This window comes from Dipodomys merriami, unplaced genomic scaffold, assembly GCF_024711535.1.
Source record: "Dipodomys merriami isolate MVZ:Mamm:240054 unplaced genomic scaffold, mDipMer1.0.p SCAF_15, whole genome shotgun sequence".
Lineage (NCBI taxonomy): Eukaryota > Metazoa > Chordata > Mammalia > Rodentia > Heteromyidae > Dipodomys > Dipodomys merriami.
In genome coordinates this window covers 5112989-5127687 of record NW_027202826.1, presented here as the reverse complement: position 1 = coordinate 5127687, position 14699 = coordinate 5112989, and the positions used below count along the sequence as shown (strand labels likewise).

At 40.3% G+C, this 14699-nt stretch overlaps 1 protein-coding gene across 7 annotated transcripts in view; it reads left to right on the top strand.

Moving 5' to 3' along the window:
- Positions 1-14699, top strand: part of Inpp4b (inositol polyphosphate-4-phosphatase type II B) — a 338999-nt gene that overhangs the window by 292302 nt on the left and 31998 nt on the right. Inside the window, exon 25 of one of the 7 annotated variants that reach the window (XM_070022127.1) lies at positions 11954-12007. The exons of the other annotated variants lie outside the window; for them this stretch is intronic. Within the exon in view, the coding sequence (XP_069878228.1) occupies positions 11954-11987 (34 nt within the window). The 3' untranslated portion in view covers positions 11988-12007. Of the gene's footprint in view, positions 1-11953; positions 12008-14699 lie in introns of those variants that run through there. 7 annotated transcript variants of the gene reach the window in all.

The following is a 14699-nucleotide window of genomic DNA, read 5'->3' as shown; positions in this document are numbered from 1 at the left end:
CCCAACCTAGTACCGTTAGAATGTTGAGTCTCTATTTCTGTCTGGAAAGAGATCCCTGAAAGTCTGATATTTTAGGGAAGGGCAAGATCGTGTAACATTTTATCTCCGATTCTTTCTAAATTTAAATTTACGTAGGGTAGCAGTGTGCAGAGACTCGTGTCTCGTAGAAAAGAAAGCATCGTAAACCTACAAATTGTGCAAACGTTGTTCTGCCGTCTTACAGAAAGAGCCTTTTTACATTCCATACAACAAAACTTTCAAAAAATAAATTAAGATTTAGGTCAACATTGAGCCATGAATTGCTATTTATAACACAAATTATTTGTACTAGCATCAATTCATGGCACACACTCTGTGTGTGTGGGGGGGGGTCATTTTGATATGTCCTGATATACACACCACGTCACCTGGTCACTGACCTTCCCACGCCAACCTCGGCCAGCTTCCATGTTCCACTTTCATATTGTATATAAAGTATTTTGACTATGTTTCCCCTCTGCCTCCACCTGCCCTTCCCTCTCATAGGTACCCACTCCTCAGACAAGACCTGTGTTTTGTGTTCTTGGATTTGCTTGGAGTGTGTCCCCTGTTCGGAGGAGGTTCACCGGACCATTCTTTAATCAAGCTGACCTCCTGATTCCCAATGTCCTGTCCTCACTCTCCCTTGCCATTCAACAGCTTTATTCAGCAGCTTTCAGTGAGCTTCATTCGCAGATGCAGTTTCAGCAGCACAAGGTGATACGTGTATGATATGTCTATTTGAGGAGTGGTACAACGGGGTTGATATTTAGCAGAGCACTTTATGAATACAATACATCTTGATCAGTGTCACCGCTCTCATCATCCTCCCCCCTCCCTCCCAAATGAGGCCTGCCCCTCAATCCCCACAAGATTTAAAATGTCTGTTGTATAAATGCAAATCCCCAAACCAGGAGATGATATATGTTTTTTAAGTCCTTTGAATTAACTCCAAAGCCAGTATAATTCTATTTTTGTATCATTTTTCAAAGAAGTTCGTGGACATGGGCTTATCTAGCCATCAAATTTATAACAGAATCAGAACAAGGATGGAAAATGACTTTCCCTTGGGGGTAGTGGTTGTAATTGTGTTGGACTCTTCTATATGATAATGTCAAGGTCCATCTGAACTTTAGAATCATGTGTGTCACTAAGACAATAAGAAGGAATTCAGAGCAGGAGTCTTTTAGAAGTTGATGATCGTCAGCACTGTATTAACAATAGGTTTATTCTGTGTTTGCTTGGTTATTGTTGCTACTGTTAGCCACGAAAACAACCTTAGTAATGTATTGTGCTATTACAAATTTACCCTTATGGTCTCTTTTCCCTTAATAATTATGAATTAGTATCACAGATCCACAAAAAATATTTTTTTCAAGTTAACAAGGCAAAGTCAAGAAACCTACAATTCAAGCCAATGGAGAGTCTTACAGATGTAAGTTCACATTTGACCTTGTTGGGGTAGAAATTAGTGGTTTTAAAGAATGTATACAAATTCAGTGGGACAAATTACTTTGAATAGGTTAGCACAGTTGTAGGGAGTCTCATCTATCCCAAGTTACAAATGGAAAATAGTAAAAACTTAGTGTCTTATCTGTTTTTATTTCCATCTCCCAATACTGGCTGCCAATCAATGCTCTTCTCTGGCTGTGGATATGTTTAAACATGATTTAGGAATCTTTTGTGATTATCTAGAGTTCTATAATCACAGCTCTAGTTTTAGTAAGAGATCAGCAAACATTAAAATAAATGTTCCATATCTCCAACTCAATCAAGCAAACACCATGATTGAGTCAGCTCTCAAGGAAAGCAAAAGACAGGGCCCTGGAGACCATCTGTGGAATTATCTCATTTTTAGATGGTATGTGTGAGAGAGTGAGTGTGTTTGTGTGAGCTCTTACACACTGCTTTTGGCCCCAGAGGCAATCTTTCTGCCCATCCTCCTCTAAGCAGCACAACAGGGATAACAAAACCTATTTCAGTCTCAATTTAAGTTTAATTCCCAGTTGGAACTTGAAATGAGACTGTAATGAACTTGAACTTGCAACACCGATTATCTCATACACGCACAGGGAACTATTCAGACACAGCAGGGCAGTGATTTTTCCAGATATGATTCTGAAAGCATCTGGTACTTAAAAAAACAAATACCAAACAGAAGATCATGAATTGGCATATTACTACATCAAGGAAGGAGCTGATGGCCAGGTTTGAGCTTATTCTGGTTTATACTTAACAGAAAATGACAGAAAAACAAGTGGCATCATCAGAGAATTTATTTTAAATGACTTAATAACATTACATCAGAAATTTCTAAATCAATGCTTGAAATGCCAACAACTAACCAAAGCACATATGAAGGAAAGGCATGGTTGGCTTATAAACTAATTCTCACTCAGTACTTTATGAATTTCCTGGGACCACTTAGACTTTCTGGAAGAGGAATTCACCCCTTCATCTACCTGATTTTATGGTGAAATACCAAAATGTGTCCTATGGACATGAGTGAATTATGTCTTTATAAGGTAGAATTCCAAGGGGACAAAATGACCCTCAAGAATAAAGATGAGCTGCTAGAGTCAAGAATAAGGGTGAAACTTGACAGGAGAAATCAAGAAAGGCCTATATTTCAGTTTTATTGTAAGCTTCGTGCTTTCTGGTAGAAATAGTTATTGACTTGTGCCCTCCTACAATTTGGTGGGTATTTTTCTTTCTGTGGTGTTTTAGAGAGAAACTAGAGGGGTTCAGGTCAATTCTTAAGTGTGGTAGTATATGGAAAATCTATCTGGAGAGGTTAGGCATGATTGCATGTGCAACTTTAACTCACCTCTGTGTAAGGAGATGGTAAGAATATCACCGCTGAGATAGAAACACAGCGCAGTGTGTCCAGTTTTTCCAAGAAAAATAATAAGTAATCTCACTGGTGTCTGAGAAGCTACTGATTTCCTTTCTGATCATGACATTGAAGGCTGGCATCCGCTTAATGTTTATCTTAGTTCAGGCATTGGCATCCCTTACCACCCCTCTCCCCCGACTGCCTTCCGGAAGCCCCACCTTCTGTGCTCCCTCACCACCCAGACTTGTGTCTTTAACAGATCTGATGTCTTCCCAGCTCCCCACTGCTTGTTTGAGAAGAATCCCTCATCTTCCCGGCTCCTTTCCTCCCACCACCACCACACCCGTACAGCTGGGCCCACTGTACCCTTTCCTCTTCTCTGTCTCATAAACTACCATCCGTGGGTCCAACCCACCCTGGGGGGGAGTGTTCCTAAAGTTACTACAGAAGTATCTTGGCGCTATTTTATACTTTTGAGCTGTTGAATTTCAAGTGTTTTCTTTATGATTGTTTTCATTAATTAATGTAATATATAATTAATATAATATATTGATATATTATAATGATAATTATTAATAGAAATGTAATTATTAATAAAAATTAATAGAAATATAATTATTGTATTACTATTATTATACTATTATTATTATTATACCAGTAGTGGGGCTTGAACTCTGCACTTCATATACTTGCTTAGAAGCTTTTCTGCTCCAGGCTAGCACTCTACCATATGAACCCCACCCCTAATTCCAGCTTTTTCTTGGTTCATTGGAAGAAAGAGTCCCATGGGCTTTTCTACCCTAGCCGGCTTTGAACCTTCTGTGTAGCTAGGATTATAGGAATGAGCCACTGTGCCCCAAAAATCTCTTCGTAACTGAGGTCTACACACCAATGGGTTGCAAGACAGGAAATTCTTTCTTAAGACATTCTATGATTTAAGCCTAAGTTTTGGCCAGCAGTTGAAATGAAGACATCATATTTAAAAATATAGAGAGAAAAGGCAAATATTCAATGTATTCTGGACTTTAAAATATTACAGAGGATCAATGTATTTGTTTCTGAAGTAGAGAGAAACCTATATTGGTATAACATACCTGCATGCACTTGCTTTATATTTGTTAACATAGAAGAAGAATATGAGTTATATTTAAGTAATCAGATTGGTACATTCTTGGGGAAATTAATTTTAGATAAGTAATTCCTGGGGAATAAATAAGCTAGTTTTGTAATAATTGTACAATAATATTTCCATATAGAAATAATTACTTATGTCAATAATTTATTTTTCATCCAACCCTTAATTATCATTATCTAGAGTATAAGAAACTAAATGCTTATAATTATTAAAGGTATAAATATTTGAGCTTACATTCTAATACATATTAATGATTACTGATTTGAAAGTATTATAGCAAAATGTTTTCCAAATTTAATAATTACTGAGAAAAATTAAAATAAATGATGAAATTCAATGTTTTTTTTCTTTTTATAGATATGAATATATTAGATATGGGATATAAATGTGAAAGAAATAAAAACTATAAAACATGTAATAATAAGAGTAAATAAGCAGCGTTTTTCAAGTAAATCTTTTGTAAAAAGAATCAAATTCTGTAGAATAGCCTACCAAATGCGCAATTGCAAAGTTTAAGGAGAGTAGAGATGGCAATATCATATGAATTATTTCTATTTATAAACCAAAAGAACAATATATTATTAAACATAATAGTTAAATGTTGTTTTAAAATCATTACTGCAGGCTGTAAATTTTTTATGGATAATATTCAACTACAGTCTTTTCAAAATTTATTAACTATGAAGAAAAATAGATTATTTCATCGATTATTTCATTATCATTTCCACTTGCTTATTATTGATATTTATAATTGTGCCAATAATTACAACTACAATTTCCTGAGTCTTTCGTAGATACCAGGCACGCTAAACTGCTGCAGGCATATATCCTTTATTTGTGTTTGCACATACACATTCAGCTTCCCCGTTCACCTATATACAACAATACTAGTACCCTTATTTTGAATAACACAAAGTAAATGCTTATCAAAATGTTTAGCCTGTTCAAGGACCAAGGCAGCAGGAAGAAAAGCCAGATCCAAGACTATGATGATCTGACTTCCTGATGCACAGCACCGCTCTGTACCTGTGTGCATGCTGTTCTCTACTAAAATAAAAATATTGGGTATTTATTGGACTGCTGTATTTTGTCTTTTAATCTGCTTTTAGTACCTTGACAGCAGTGCTGATGTCAAGGTAATGAAGGGTTAGCTATGTCTTTTATTGGAATGCTGTCTGTTAGGATGGAGTCAAGGATAAGGGTCCTGATAATTTTCTTTTCTTTTCTTTTCTTTTTTTTCCTGGGCTGAGGACTGAACCCAGGGCCTTGTGCGTGCCAGGTGGGCGCCCTTCCTCTGGGCTAAACCCCCAGCTCCAAAATTTCATATTTTTAAATAATGCTTTGGATCACTACTAGGTTAATTTTGGAATCTCATTTATACAAAGTCAATTCTCCATGATTCCCCAGTAAATTATTTTCTTTTACTTAGCAGAGTACAATACAAGAATGAAAGTATCTTAGCCAGAGCTGGGAAGGTGGCTCAGTGGTAGAATGCTTGCCTTGCATGCCTGAAACCCTGGGTTCGATTCCTTAGCACCACATAAGCAAAAAAGAAAAAACCAGAAGTGGCGCTGTGGCTCAAGTGGTAGAGTGCTAGCCTTGAGCTGAAGAGCTGAGGGACAGCGCCCAGGCCCAGAGTCCAGGCCCCACGACCGGACCAACAAAAAAGAAAAAGAAAAAGAAAGTATCTTAGCCACACGATTCCGGATCTTTAGCAGGCACCTGCTACTTCCTGCAAAGTCCTAAATCCAGCTCATGATACTCATGGAAATTCCCATGCACAAGATTCAAAGACTATTATTTTATCAATTATTTTTTAATTTTGATTTTGGGAGAGTCTCCCATGTTTAGCCTTGGCCTCTTTTTCTTTTTCCTCTCTTAAAAAAAAAGGGGGGGCTGGGAAGGTGGCTCAGTGGTAGAGCGCTTGCCTTGCATGCATCAGGCCCTGGGTTCGATTCCTCAGCACCACATAAGCAGAAAAAAAAGCCAGAAGTGGCATTGTGGCTCAAGTGGTAGAGCACTAGCCTTGAGCTGAAGAGCTGAGGGACAGAGCCCAGGCCCAGAGTTCAAGCCCCATGACCAACAAAAAAAAATCAAAACAAAAAAACAAAAAATCCACTTATAGTTACAGAGGGTTTCGATTTGTGACATCCATCTATGCATATAATGTGTTGATCTTTCTTTTCCTCTCTCGACATCTGGCTTTTAAACAGTTTTCACGTCAACTATTAACAAGGTCTGGTCCTCCAAGAGAGGGCTGAGATTTCTCCCCTCCACAAAAGAGAAAAGTGGGTGAAAACACAGCTTCTCCAAGCTCTCTGTGTCTGTGGCTGGTCCAGTCAAATGAAATGGTCAATACAGAATGTGACTTCTCACTGGCGTGGGACAAAGCACTGGCCATATGGAGACAGAAAGGAACGGTGGGGTCCCGACAGCTCTCTTGGTTCTCCGAGTAGGAGCCGACTGAAACACTTTTCATGTTCATCAGAGCAGGGAACACCGCGCCATCACCGTGATTGGCTCCCACCGCGAGTCCGTGCCTGTCCCCATCACCACCTGTGTGCCACGCAATACGGCTATTTCAAGACTTATTGTGAAGCCATTGTTGCAAGTTTCAGAAATAATGGTTCCGGGGGACTCAGCCTGAGTCTCTGTTTCAGTGAATATATAAGACGTGACAGAGAGGGAAAGAACATAGAACGGAGATCAAAGAGGCTCCTCTGTCTCACAGCTCACAATTGTTCCTCTACTTACCGTTCTTGGGAATGGTGTTCATTTGCACCACTTCTCAACTCTCTCTTGTTTCTACTTCTCTTGCACGATTTTGCACCTCTGTTGTTTGTCACATGAACCGCATCGGTGATCTCCGACTTGTCTCTTTTCCCTCATCTTTTATAATCCAGTTTACTTTATACCCCCTCCCGATAGTTGTCCTAATGTTCTCTAGTAATTATAACTCTTCACATTACATACAGAATGACGTTGCTATTGTGTGGAATTTAGGAGCCCTGTCCTATCCAGTCCAACTAAGTCTCAGTTGGAACGAGACACAGTACCTTGGCTGTGCCTTTAACTCACCCTCTCCAGCATCTTGGCTCAGGCTCTCATTTCCTCCTAGGCTTTGTTACCATCTCCCTCAACTCTACCAACAACCTGCTGCTTCTAGGTACCAATGGCCTTCCACCCCAGCCCCCAAAGGTACCCTGAAGCAAAACGTCTCCTCTGTGGATTCTGTCCTCATTGATTTCCCTTAGAGTTTATTGAATTCCAGTGAGGCTCTTGAACACACTTAGAGCTCAAACACTATGGCAACTAACATTAAACTAGTTTTCCTGGTCATCTTGTTAAGCTTGTTCCTCTATTGGTGAAAGTTTAAGTTGCTTTATATCAACCACACTTGTTCTTGTTCAAATAATTCTTGCAAGAAGTCTTGCTAAGGGCTGGCAGTAGCAGAGCAGCCCCTCTCAAGGTTGATCTTGTCAAATATTGGTTTATACATTTCTTTTCAACCAAATAAATGTGTACATTTGGGTGAAGTTAGTTTCCAAAATGATTCTTCCTCTGGCTGGCACTTCAAACAGACCCTTCCTGTTGTTTGACCCAGAATTTCTACAACATATTTAATTCTAAATATTGGGAAAGAATATTTTCAGTGTTCTAGCTACTCTCTGTCCTTAGGTCACAAGGTACATATCAATAAAGGAGAAAGAGCCATCAAGGTTTATGTTCAAGTAAGTGCAATTTATAGTGAGATACTGCAAACCATTTTTTTAAGAGCAGGAAAATAAATACTTGGCATGAAACAGGGAAACTGCAGGAAGTAGTTCTCTGGTCAGTTGAAAATAGAAGGAATTATTTTAAAAAAAACTCAAGAGTTTAAAAAACTAGAGAGCTAGCTGTCTATATCCCTTCAAGGTCAGGACTGGGAGAGTGTGCTGAAAATCCCGTGCCAAATAATTCAAGGTCATGATTGCTCATTAGAGTGTAAAAGAATGACAGAACAGTGTGTTCTCCTGTGCAGTCCCTGTGCTATTTATGTGTGTTGGTAAAATATGTCTAATCAGTATTTGTTTATATGTACATTGTAGGCTTTAACCCAAATAACAGTATGAAATGGAATTAGTTAATCCCCTGTTGCTATTCTTTAAATTTAACAACAAAAGGAAGACATTCAGCTCATGTGTGTACTTTGGATGTTTCTATATATGCATGCAGGTATGTACACAATATGTGTATTATCAGAAGACATACACTTGCATTGAGGGTTTCTTTTCTTCCTCCACTGCTTGTGCTCTGAACCATAACAGCTTAAGCAGAACCGAATTCTCTTTCCTATTCTTCATCTCTTGTTCACAAGCTGCTTCTAGATTCCTATTTCTAAAATCCTACCAAGTCACAAGCTACATGTTATATCATCCTGGAGTGGAGGGACCACTGTTTACTTTGGAAGGTTTTTCAGTCCAGCCGCAGCAGCTGTCACATTTTGGTCATCCTCTGTCTCTGAATCTCTGATTGCTTCCTCCACCCCTGTCCACTGTCTGCTTCTTCCCTAGCTTTACCAACGTCCGCCTTCCCTCCAGTTCTGCCCTGAGCGCTGTCTCTAGTCATCAGATATTTCCTACATGGATGGTTTCATTGAATTAGCCCACTTTTTGCATGACATGTTGAAATGTAGGGCATAGGTCAACGGTACAAGATTCTGTCCAAGCCCAGCGTGGTGGCCTGTAATACTTAGGAGGCAGAGATGAAAAGGATTGTGGTTCAAGGCCAACTCAAGCCATCTCACTGTAAAAAAGGCCGGGCATGGTGGGATGTGCCTGCCAACCCAGCACAAGAGGATCACAGTCTAGGCCTTGTGCAAAGAGATGCGAGACCTTTCTGAAACTGTAAATAAAAACATGGGAAGCATGGAACGCTGGGAGCATGGGCCACGTGGTAGTAAACCTACCTGCCAAGTGTTAGGCTCCGAATTGAAAGTCCTGCACTGACCCCCACAAGAAGAGATGGTGCTCAAAGCTAATATTTTTGTAATCATTCATCTTTGCTTTAGAAATCATGCATCAAGCTTAGCAAATTGAAATATAATGCATTTCTACCTAATGCCTGACATCACTTTAAACGTTTTTCCTCTCCCCGGTGTTCCCCTACGTGAACTCAACATACCGGAATTTTCCAATGACTTCCGTTTCAGAAGCCCCTCTCTCACCTTTCTCATCCTCCCCCAGTTCACCTCCTCACTGCCTGTCCTGAGCATTTGCAAAGGCCACCCTGCCACCCCCAGCTGCTAGTTTATTTCCTCCTTGTTGCAGTTCTGGCCGAGCCATCAGACCCTATGGCTGCCAGGGGCTGTGCGGTGGCCCAGAACTAATCACAGCTTTATTACCCACGAGCCGCCAGTGTTTGTCCCTTCTCCACCTCGAAAACACAGCCTCCATGTTCTGTTGGCCACCCAGACATTTGCAACACAGCCCTCGCTCCCTTTAAGCAACGCTCCCCGAATTCTTTATTGTAAAACGTATGTCCAGTTCAGACAACGATAAACTAGAGAAGCCAAAGAAAGGTCTAGCACGCTTCCTTTTCCTGTCTTCGTGGTTCTGTTGCCAACCCATCATAGTAGCCACACGTGGCGAGGGCTTCTGCTTCCCTCGCTGCTGCTGGTGTCCGTCCTCTCCTCCACCCCAGGAAGTTGCTGGACGCTGAAACTCTTCTCAGCTCTGAGAAGTCTTTCCCGGTCTCTGCATCTGTCACCCTCCAGGAGTTGCTAATATAAAAGGCGGTGGCCATGCCTTAGCTATTTGCATGGCTCAGTGAGACGAGAAGGAAAAGCTGGGAAATAGACATTGGGAGATTTCTCATAGAAATGAGAACATTGGGAATAAAGAGAAACCCCACCCTTCCGTGGGAGACATTAAACATTTTGATAACAATCCTAGGGGCCAAACTTTTTAACTGGTTCTTTTGAGGACTGTGATTCAAAGAGGCGGGGAAGGGGGGGCCTGGGGGGGGACATCCCAGCCCTGGTGATTCTGGCTTATAATCCCAACAACTCGGGGAGCTCAGATCTGAGGATTGAGTGTTGAAGCCAGTGAGGACTCCTATCTCCCATTAGCCAGTAAGAGCTGGAAGTGTAGATGTGGCACCAGTGGTAGAGCATCAGCCTTGAGCAAAATAGCCAAGGGAGAGCACAGGCCCTGGGTTCAAGTCCCAATTGCAGTATTGCATTATTGAGAAAGGTTGGCAGCATTTGTCTCGTGGATTTAACAGAAGTGTTGGGGAAAAAGCAGAGAAACTCTCTTTTCCTTAAACCCTCTCACATCCTCTCACATGCTGTCACCCCTCCCAGTGACATCCCAAGGTGACACCCCAACATCTCCTATATCCTGAAAGAAGGGTAAATCTATTTAGCTTAGGCAGCTCTGTCTTTCCATGCTGCTGAGATCTGTGTAGTTGAATGTATTTCAATTATAGCCTCAAAAAATATGATGAAGAAAGGAAAACAGAAAGCAATTTACCAATGGATCTATTAACTTTATTTTTACCACATCTTACATAGATTTTTAATATTTAGGATGATATTGCACATTAGCCTTCTTTTATCTAAACAAACCTAACTTAAATAGTTCTTAATAAGGGTTTCTCCTCAGTCCTTTAATCGTAAGATTTCTTTCTGGATCTGCTCCAAATAATCTCTTTTCTAAAACCCAGAGATCCAAAGTGGAATTCATTCTATGATAATTAGCTAATGGAAGCAATTATGCTTTCAACTCATTATGCATCTCTTTGCTTTTCTTTTTTGTCAATAATAAAACACTTCTAGATCTCATGCCAGGACACTTTTCTACCTATTTTTGAGTTGTTTATTCTGTACTTTTCATTTTAAAACAGTGTTTTAAAAAGGTACCATCTGATAATGTGGCCATGTGGACTCCTATAATGGGAAAGTATTCTGATTTTGGATGTACTTCATACAACCAAAACAGCACCAAGTGAGACCAGCTAGGGGCTGTTCTTGTGGTTGGATATTGTGTTCTGAGTCAGATTGAGAAATCCAGTTAGAACCACCACCGCGTGTGAGATGTAGCTGGTGAACCTGCAATAGCTACTCTTAGCTCCAGTCAGCAGAATTACCTCACCTTTGTCACATTTACTAAAATTCCCCCTTCCTGTAAATATTTGCATAGTTTTTGAAAACTCTCAGAAGCTACTTTTAATATTCTAAATTATAAAAAAAAGTGAAACCAGAGGTACAGCATGGTCAAGAATATTTGCTTGCTACTTTAGGCTGGGAAAGCATAAGGAAGATTTGAAGTTAATTTCTTGGCTGTGAAGTATATGGATTCAACTTGAAAATTTTTCAAATCAACTTCACATCTGAGAATCTTATTCTGTGTCTCCTGAACAACTCTTCAAGCTCTCTTTGACACATGCAGATGTGGTACCATTTGGGGGCCAGGGCTAAAACATGGCACTTGATGAGAGTGATCCAACAAAGCTCTGTAAGATATCGCCACAGCTTGTAATTTTAAGATAGTATCCCTCAGCTCCAAAGTGGAAGCAGGTTATTAAATGTGAAATTATTTAGTCCTAGCATGGGCCAATACCCATTTGCTGGTCACAGTGAAAGATTTTTTTTTCAAATTCACTTTTAATTGGTAATTTTCCTTTGAGAAGCTTGAAGCATTATAATGGTTAATGAAATAAAGTATCAAATAGCAAAGCCCTTCATGAATAATAACCCAGCAAGAGAAAGAACGGGGGTTCTAATTATATACGTGGAGATCTAAATAATATGAAAGGACAATCTTCCACAGTGATCCAGGATTTGATACAGTCACTGACAGAAAAGCCAGGAAAAATGAGCCCGTACTGAAAGTGACCCCTACGGGGTTTTAGTTAACAAAATGTATCCTCACCTAGATGGCCTGTATCTTAAAGGAGATGCTTCTTTTTACTTCTATTTTAAGTGATTGCTTTGACAAATCTTCAAAGAACAGATGATGTATTTACCCTCCAGAGTCAGTAACTGCTCTCACCGGGTCTGACTGGTCACACTTCCTCCAGGGATCCTCCCCGCACTGCAGGCTGACACTGATACCATTGGACAATCAGGATACCTGGCCCTTCAGGCAGCCATTAATTGACTGATCATCATCATTTCCTGGGGAATAAATTGCTGATATTATGGCCTAAGGAACCTTTTGCATTTTGTGCTCGTCGAATCCTTAGAAACTCATGTTTGTCTGTGTGTTACTCTCAACAAAATGGAAGAAGCATTTCCACATCGTCTTGTCCATGCTGTGGCCCAGCCTTCTGCCCTTTGGCCCTACAGCAGCCTCAGAAGCCGGCTAGCTTGAGTCCTAACTGAATACTAGGATGATTCTCTGTAAAACGTTTGTTGTTGTTGTGGAACTATGGTTTAAACTCAGGACCTGGGGATTACTAGGTGGACAGGCATTCTACCACTGCACTGAACCTCTAACACTTTTTGCTTTAGTTAGGTTTTCAAATTAGGTCAAGGATTTTTAGCCATGCCAGTCTGGACTGCAGTCTCCTTATTTATCCCTCTCACATATCTAGGTTTGGAGAGCAAGCAGCCACACCCAGCTTGTTAATTGAGACAGGCTGTCACCAACGTTTTGCCCAGAACAGCCTTGATCCATCATCCTCCTGCCTCCTGAGTGGCTGGATTTATTGGTGTGAGCTAAGCTACACTGTCCAGCTAGGTGAAGCGTTATTAATACGCAGTCTAGTTTATTTTAATATCCGGCAATGAGGTGAATAAACAACAAGTGAATTGAATTATGAGACAAATTAATTGAATTGAATGCTATAAAAAAGACTTTTAACTTAATAATGTTCACCTGACAGGCATACCCAACATTCAGAATGAAAAATATTAGATATTTTCTGACAACTGCATATAAATGAGTCCCTTACTTAGAGTAAAGGTTGTTATTATAAGATATTTTCTACCTATATTTCAGCTTTAATTTTTCGTCTGAGAGCTGTTTTCATCAGCCATGGTCTACTAATAGCATTACCTTACTGGGAAGAGGACTACTTTTTATACTACTCTATTGATAAATTGTAGCTAATATCCTAACATGAATTTTCAATCAGCATGTAATATGTATCCTATGATGGATAGATAATTGATAAATAGATAATAGGTGATCAATAGGTGATAGAAACAGAGTGATAGAAGAGATAAATAGATAGATCCATTTTTTTCTTCTAACATGAAACATGAAACTAACCAATGTTAGTTAGGATTTGCTATAGCTAAACTTCGCTTTAAAATTGGACAAATCCAGAAACATCATTAGCAAAGAAGACATTAACAATAATTATAATAACTAATATTTATCCACACCTTGGATTTTGCCTGGCACTGTGACAACTATTTTTTATACATTATCCCACTTAGCCTTTTCCAGAAACCTCATTGCTGTGCATATGATGAGCTTCACTAGAAACAGATTGAAAATTTGCGCTGGGTAGCTGGTAGGAGGCACAGCAGAGGAAACAAGACTTCTTCATTCCAGCATCTCTCCTTACTTTGAACATCCGGGAATCCAAGAGGACCTTGGAGACATCTATCCAGCCTCCTTGGCTGTTTGCCCCAGCCTCATCTCCGCTGCCCCCACATGCCCACCCTGCAGCAGACACACACAATTAGTGCAGGTGAAGTGAACTTCTTTGAGAAGAAGAACATTTAGTTCCTGGTATTGTTCAGGCGTGAGACAGAACAGTTATTTTTAACCTCCTTTTTTATTTTTACAGTCAGACTTTAGAACGGCAGATTTGGTAACTGAAGTTTATTTGACTGTAGCCACTAGAGTGGTGCACAGATTGTAAGTACTGTAGATCCAAGTAAACATGACTCATCTGTTCTGCTCATCCTGTGCTGACTCACAGCACAATCATCTTTGAAAAGCAGCAGCGTGCTGGCTCGTTTGGTTCTGTACCCTTCTAAGTTTAAAAAGTTCCAGCTAGAGTAGCAAGGTGTGTGTGTGTGTGTGTGTGCGCACTTGCGCGCGCATGTGTGTGCGTGTGTGTGTGGTGTATTTATACAAAGATATAAAATAATATCTATTCTTGAATGCTTGGGATGTGCTTTCTGTCCTAAGAAATTTGTAACTATTAACTGGGGTAGGTTATCTCATATTTGTTTTATGATGTAGGCGTTATTGTTATTACCATCATGTCACAGAGAAGGAAAAGACCTTGAATAACTCACCAAGGCCAGTGTACTAGCAAGTGACAGAAAGGGTCTTAGTACAGGTTGTCAGCTCGGGAGTCTGGGCTCTGATCTGCTACAGCAGCTGCTCCCTTCTGCCAGCGCACAGCCTACGTGACATACGAGAAGATGACTTTTAGGTTGTTCTTTTGAGACACTGTCTGGCTGTGTAGTCCGGGATAGCCTCAAACTCCCCGTCTTCCTGCCTCAGCTTGCTGAGTGCTGTGATGACCGGCATGCACAACCATGTCCTGCTCAAAGAAGCAATTTGGAAAGGAGCAGACACAGAGTGCTGGGGTTGCAGTTCTGATTTTGTCCTCTCCCCCTTTTCCCCCCCAAACCCCCCCCCCATGGGTCTCTTGTGGGATTCGTGCATCCTGCTTGGCAGATCACTTTGACGGTGTTCAGAGAGGAAATGCCAACCGCTGCCCTCCAGCTCTGAGATCCTTTTCAGGATTTACATTGTTTGG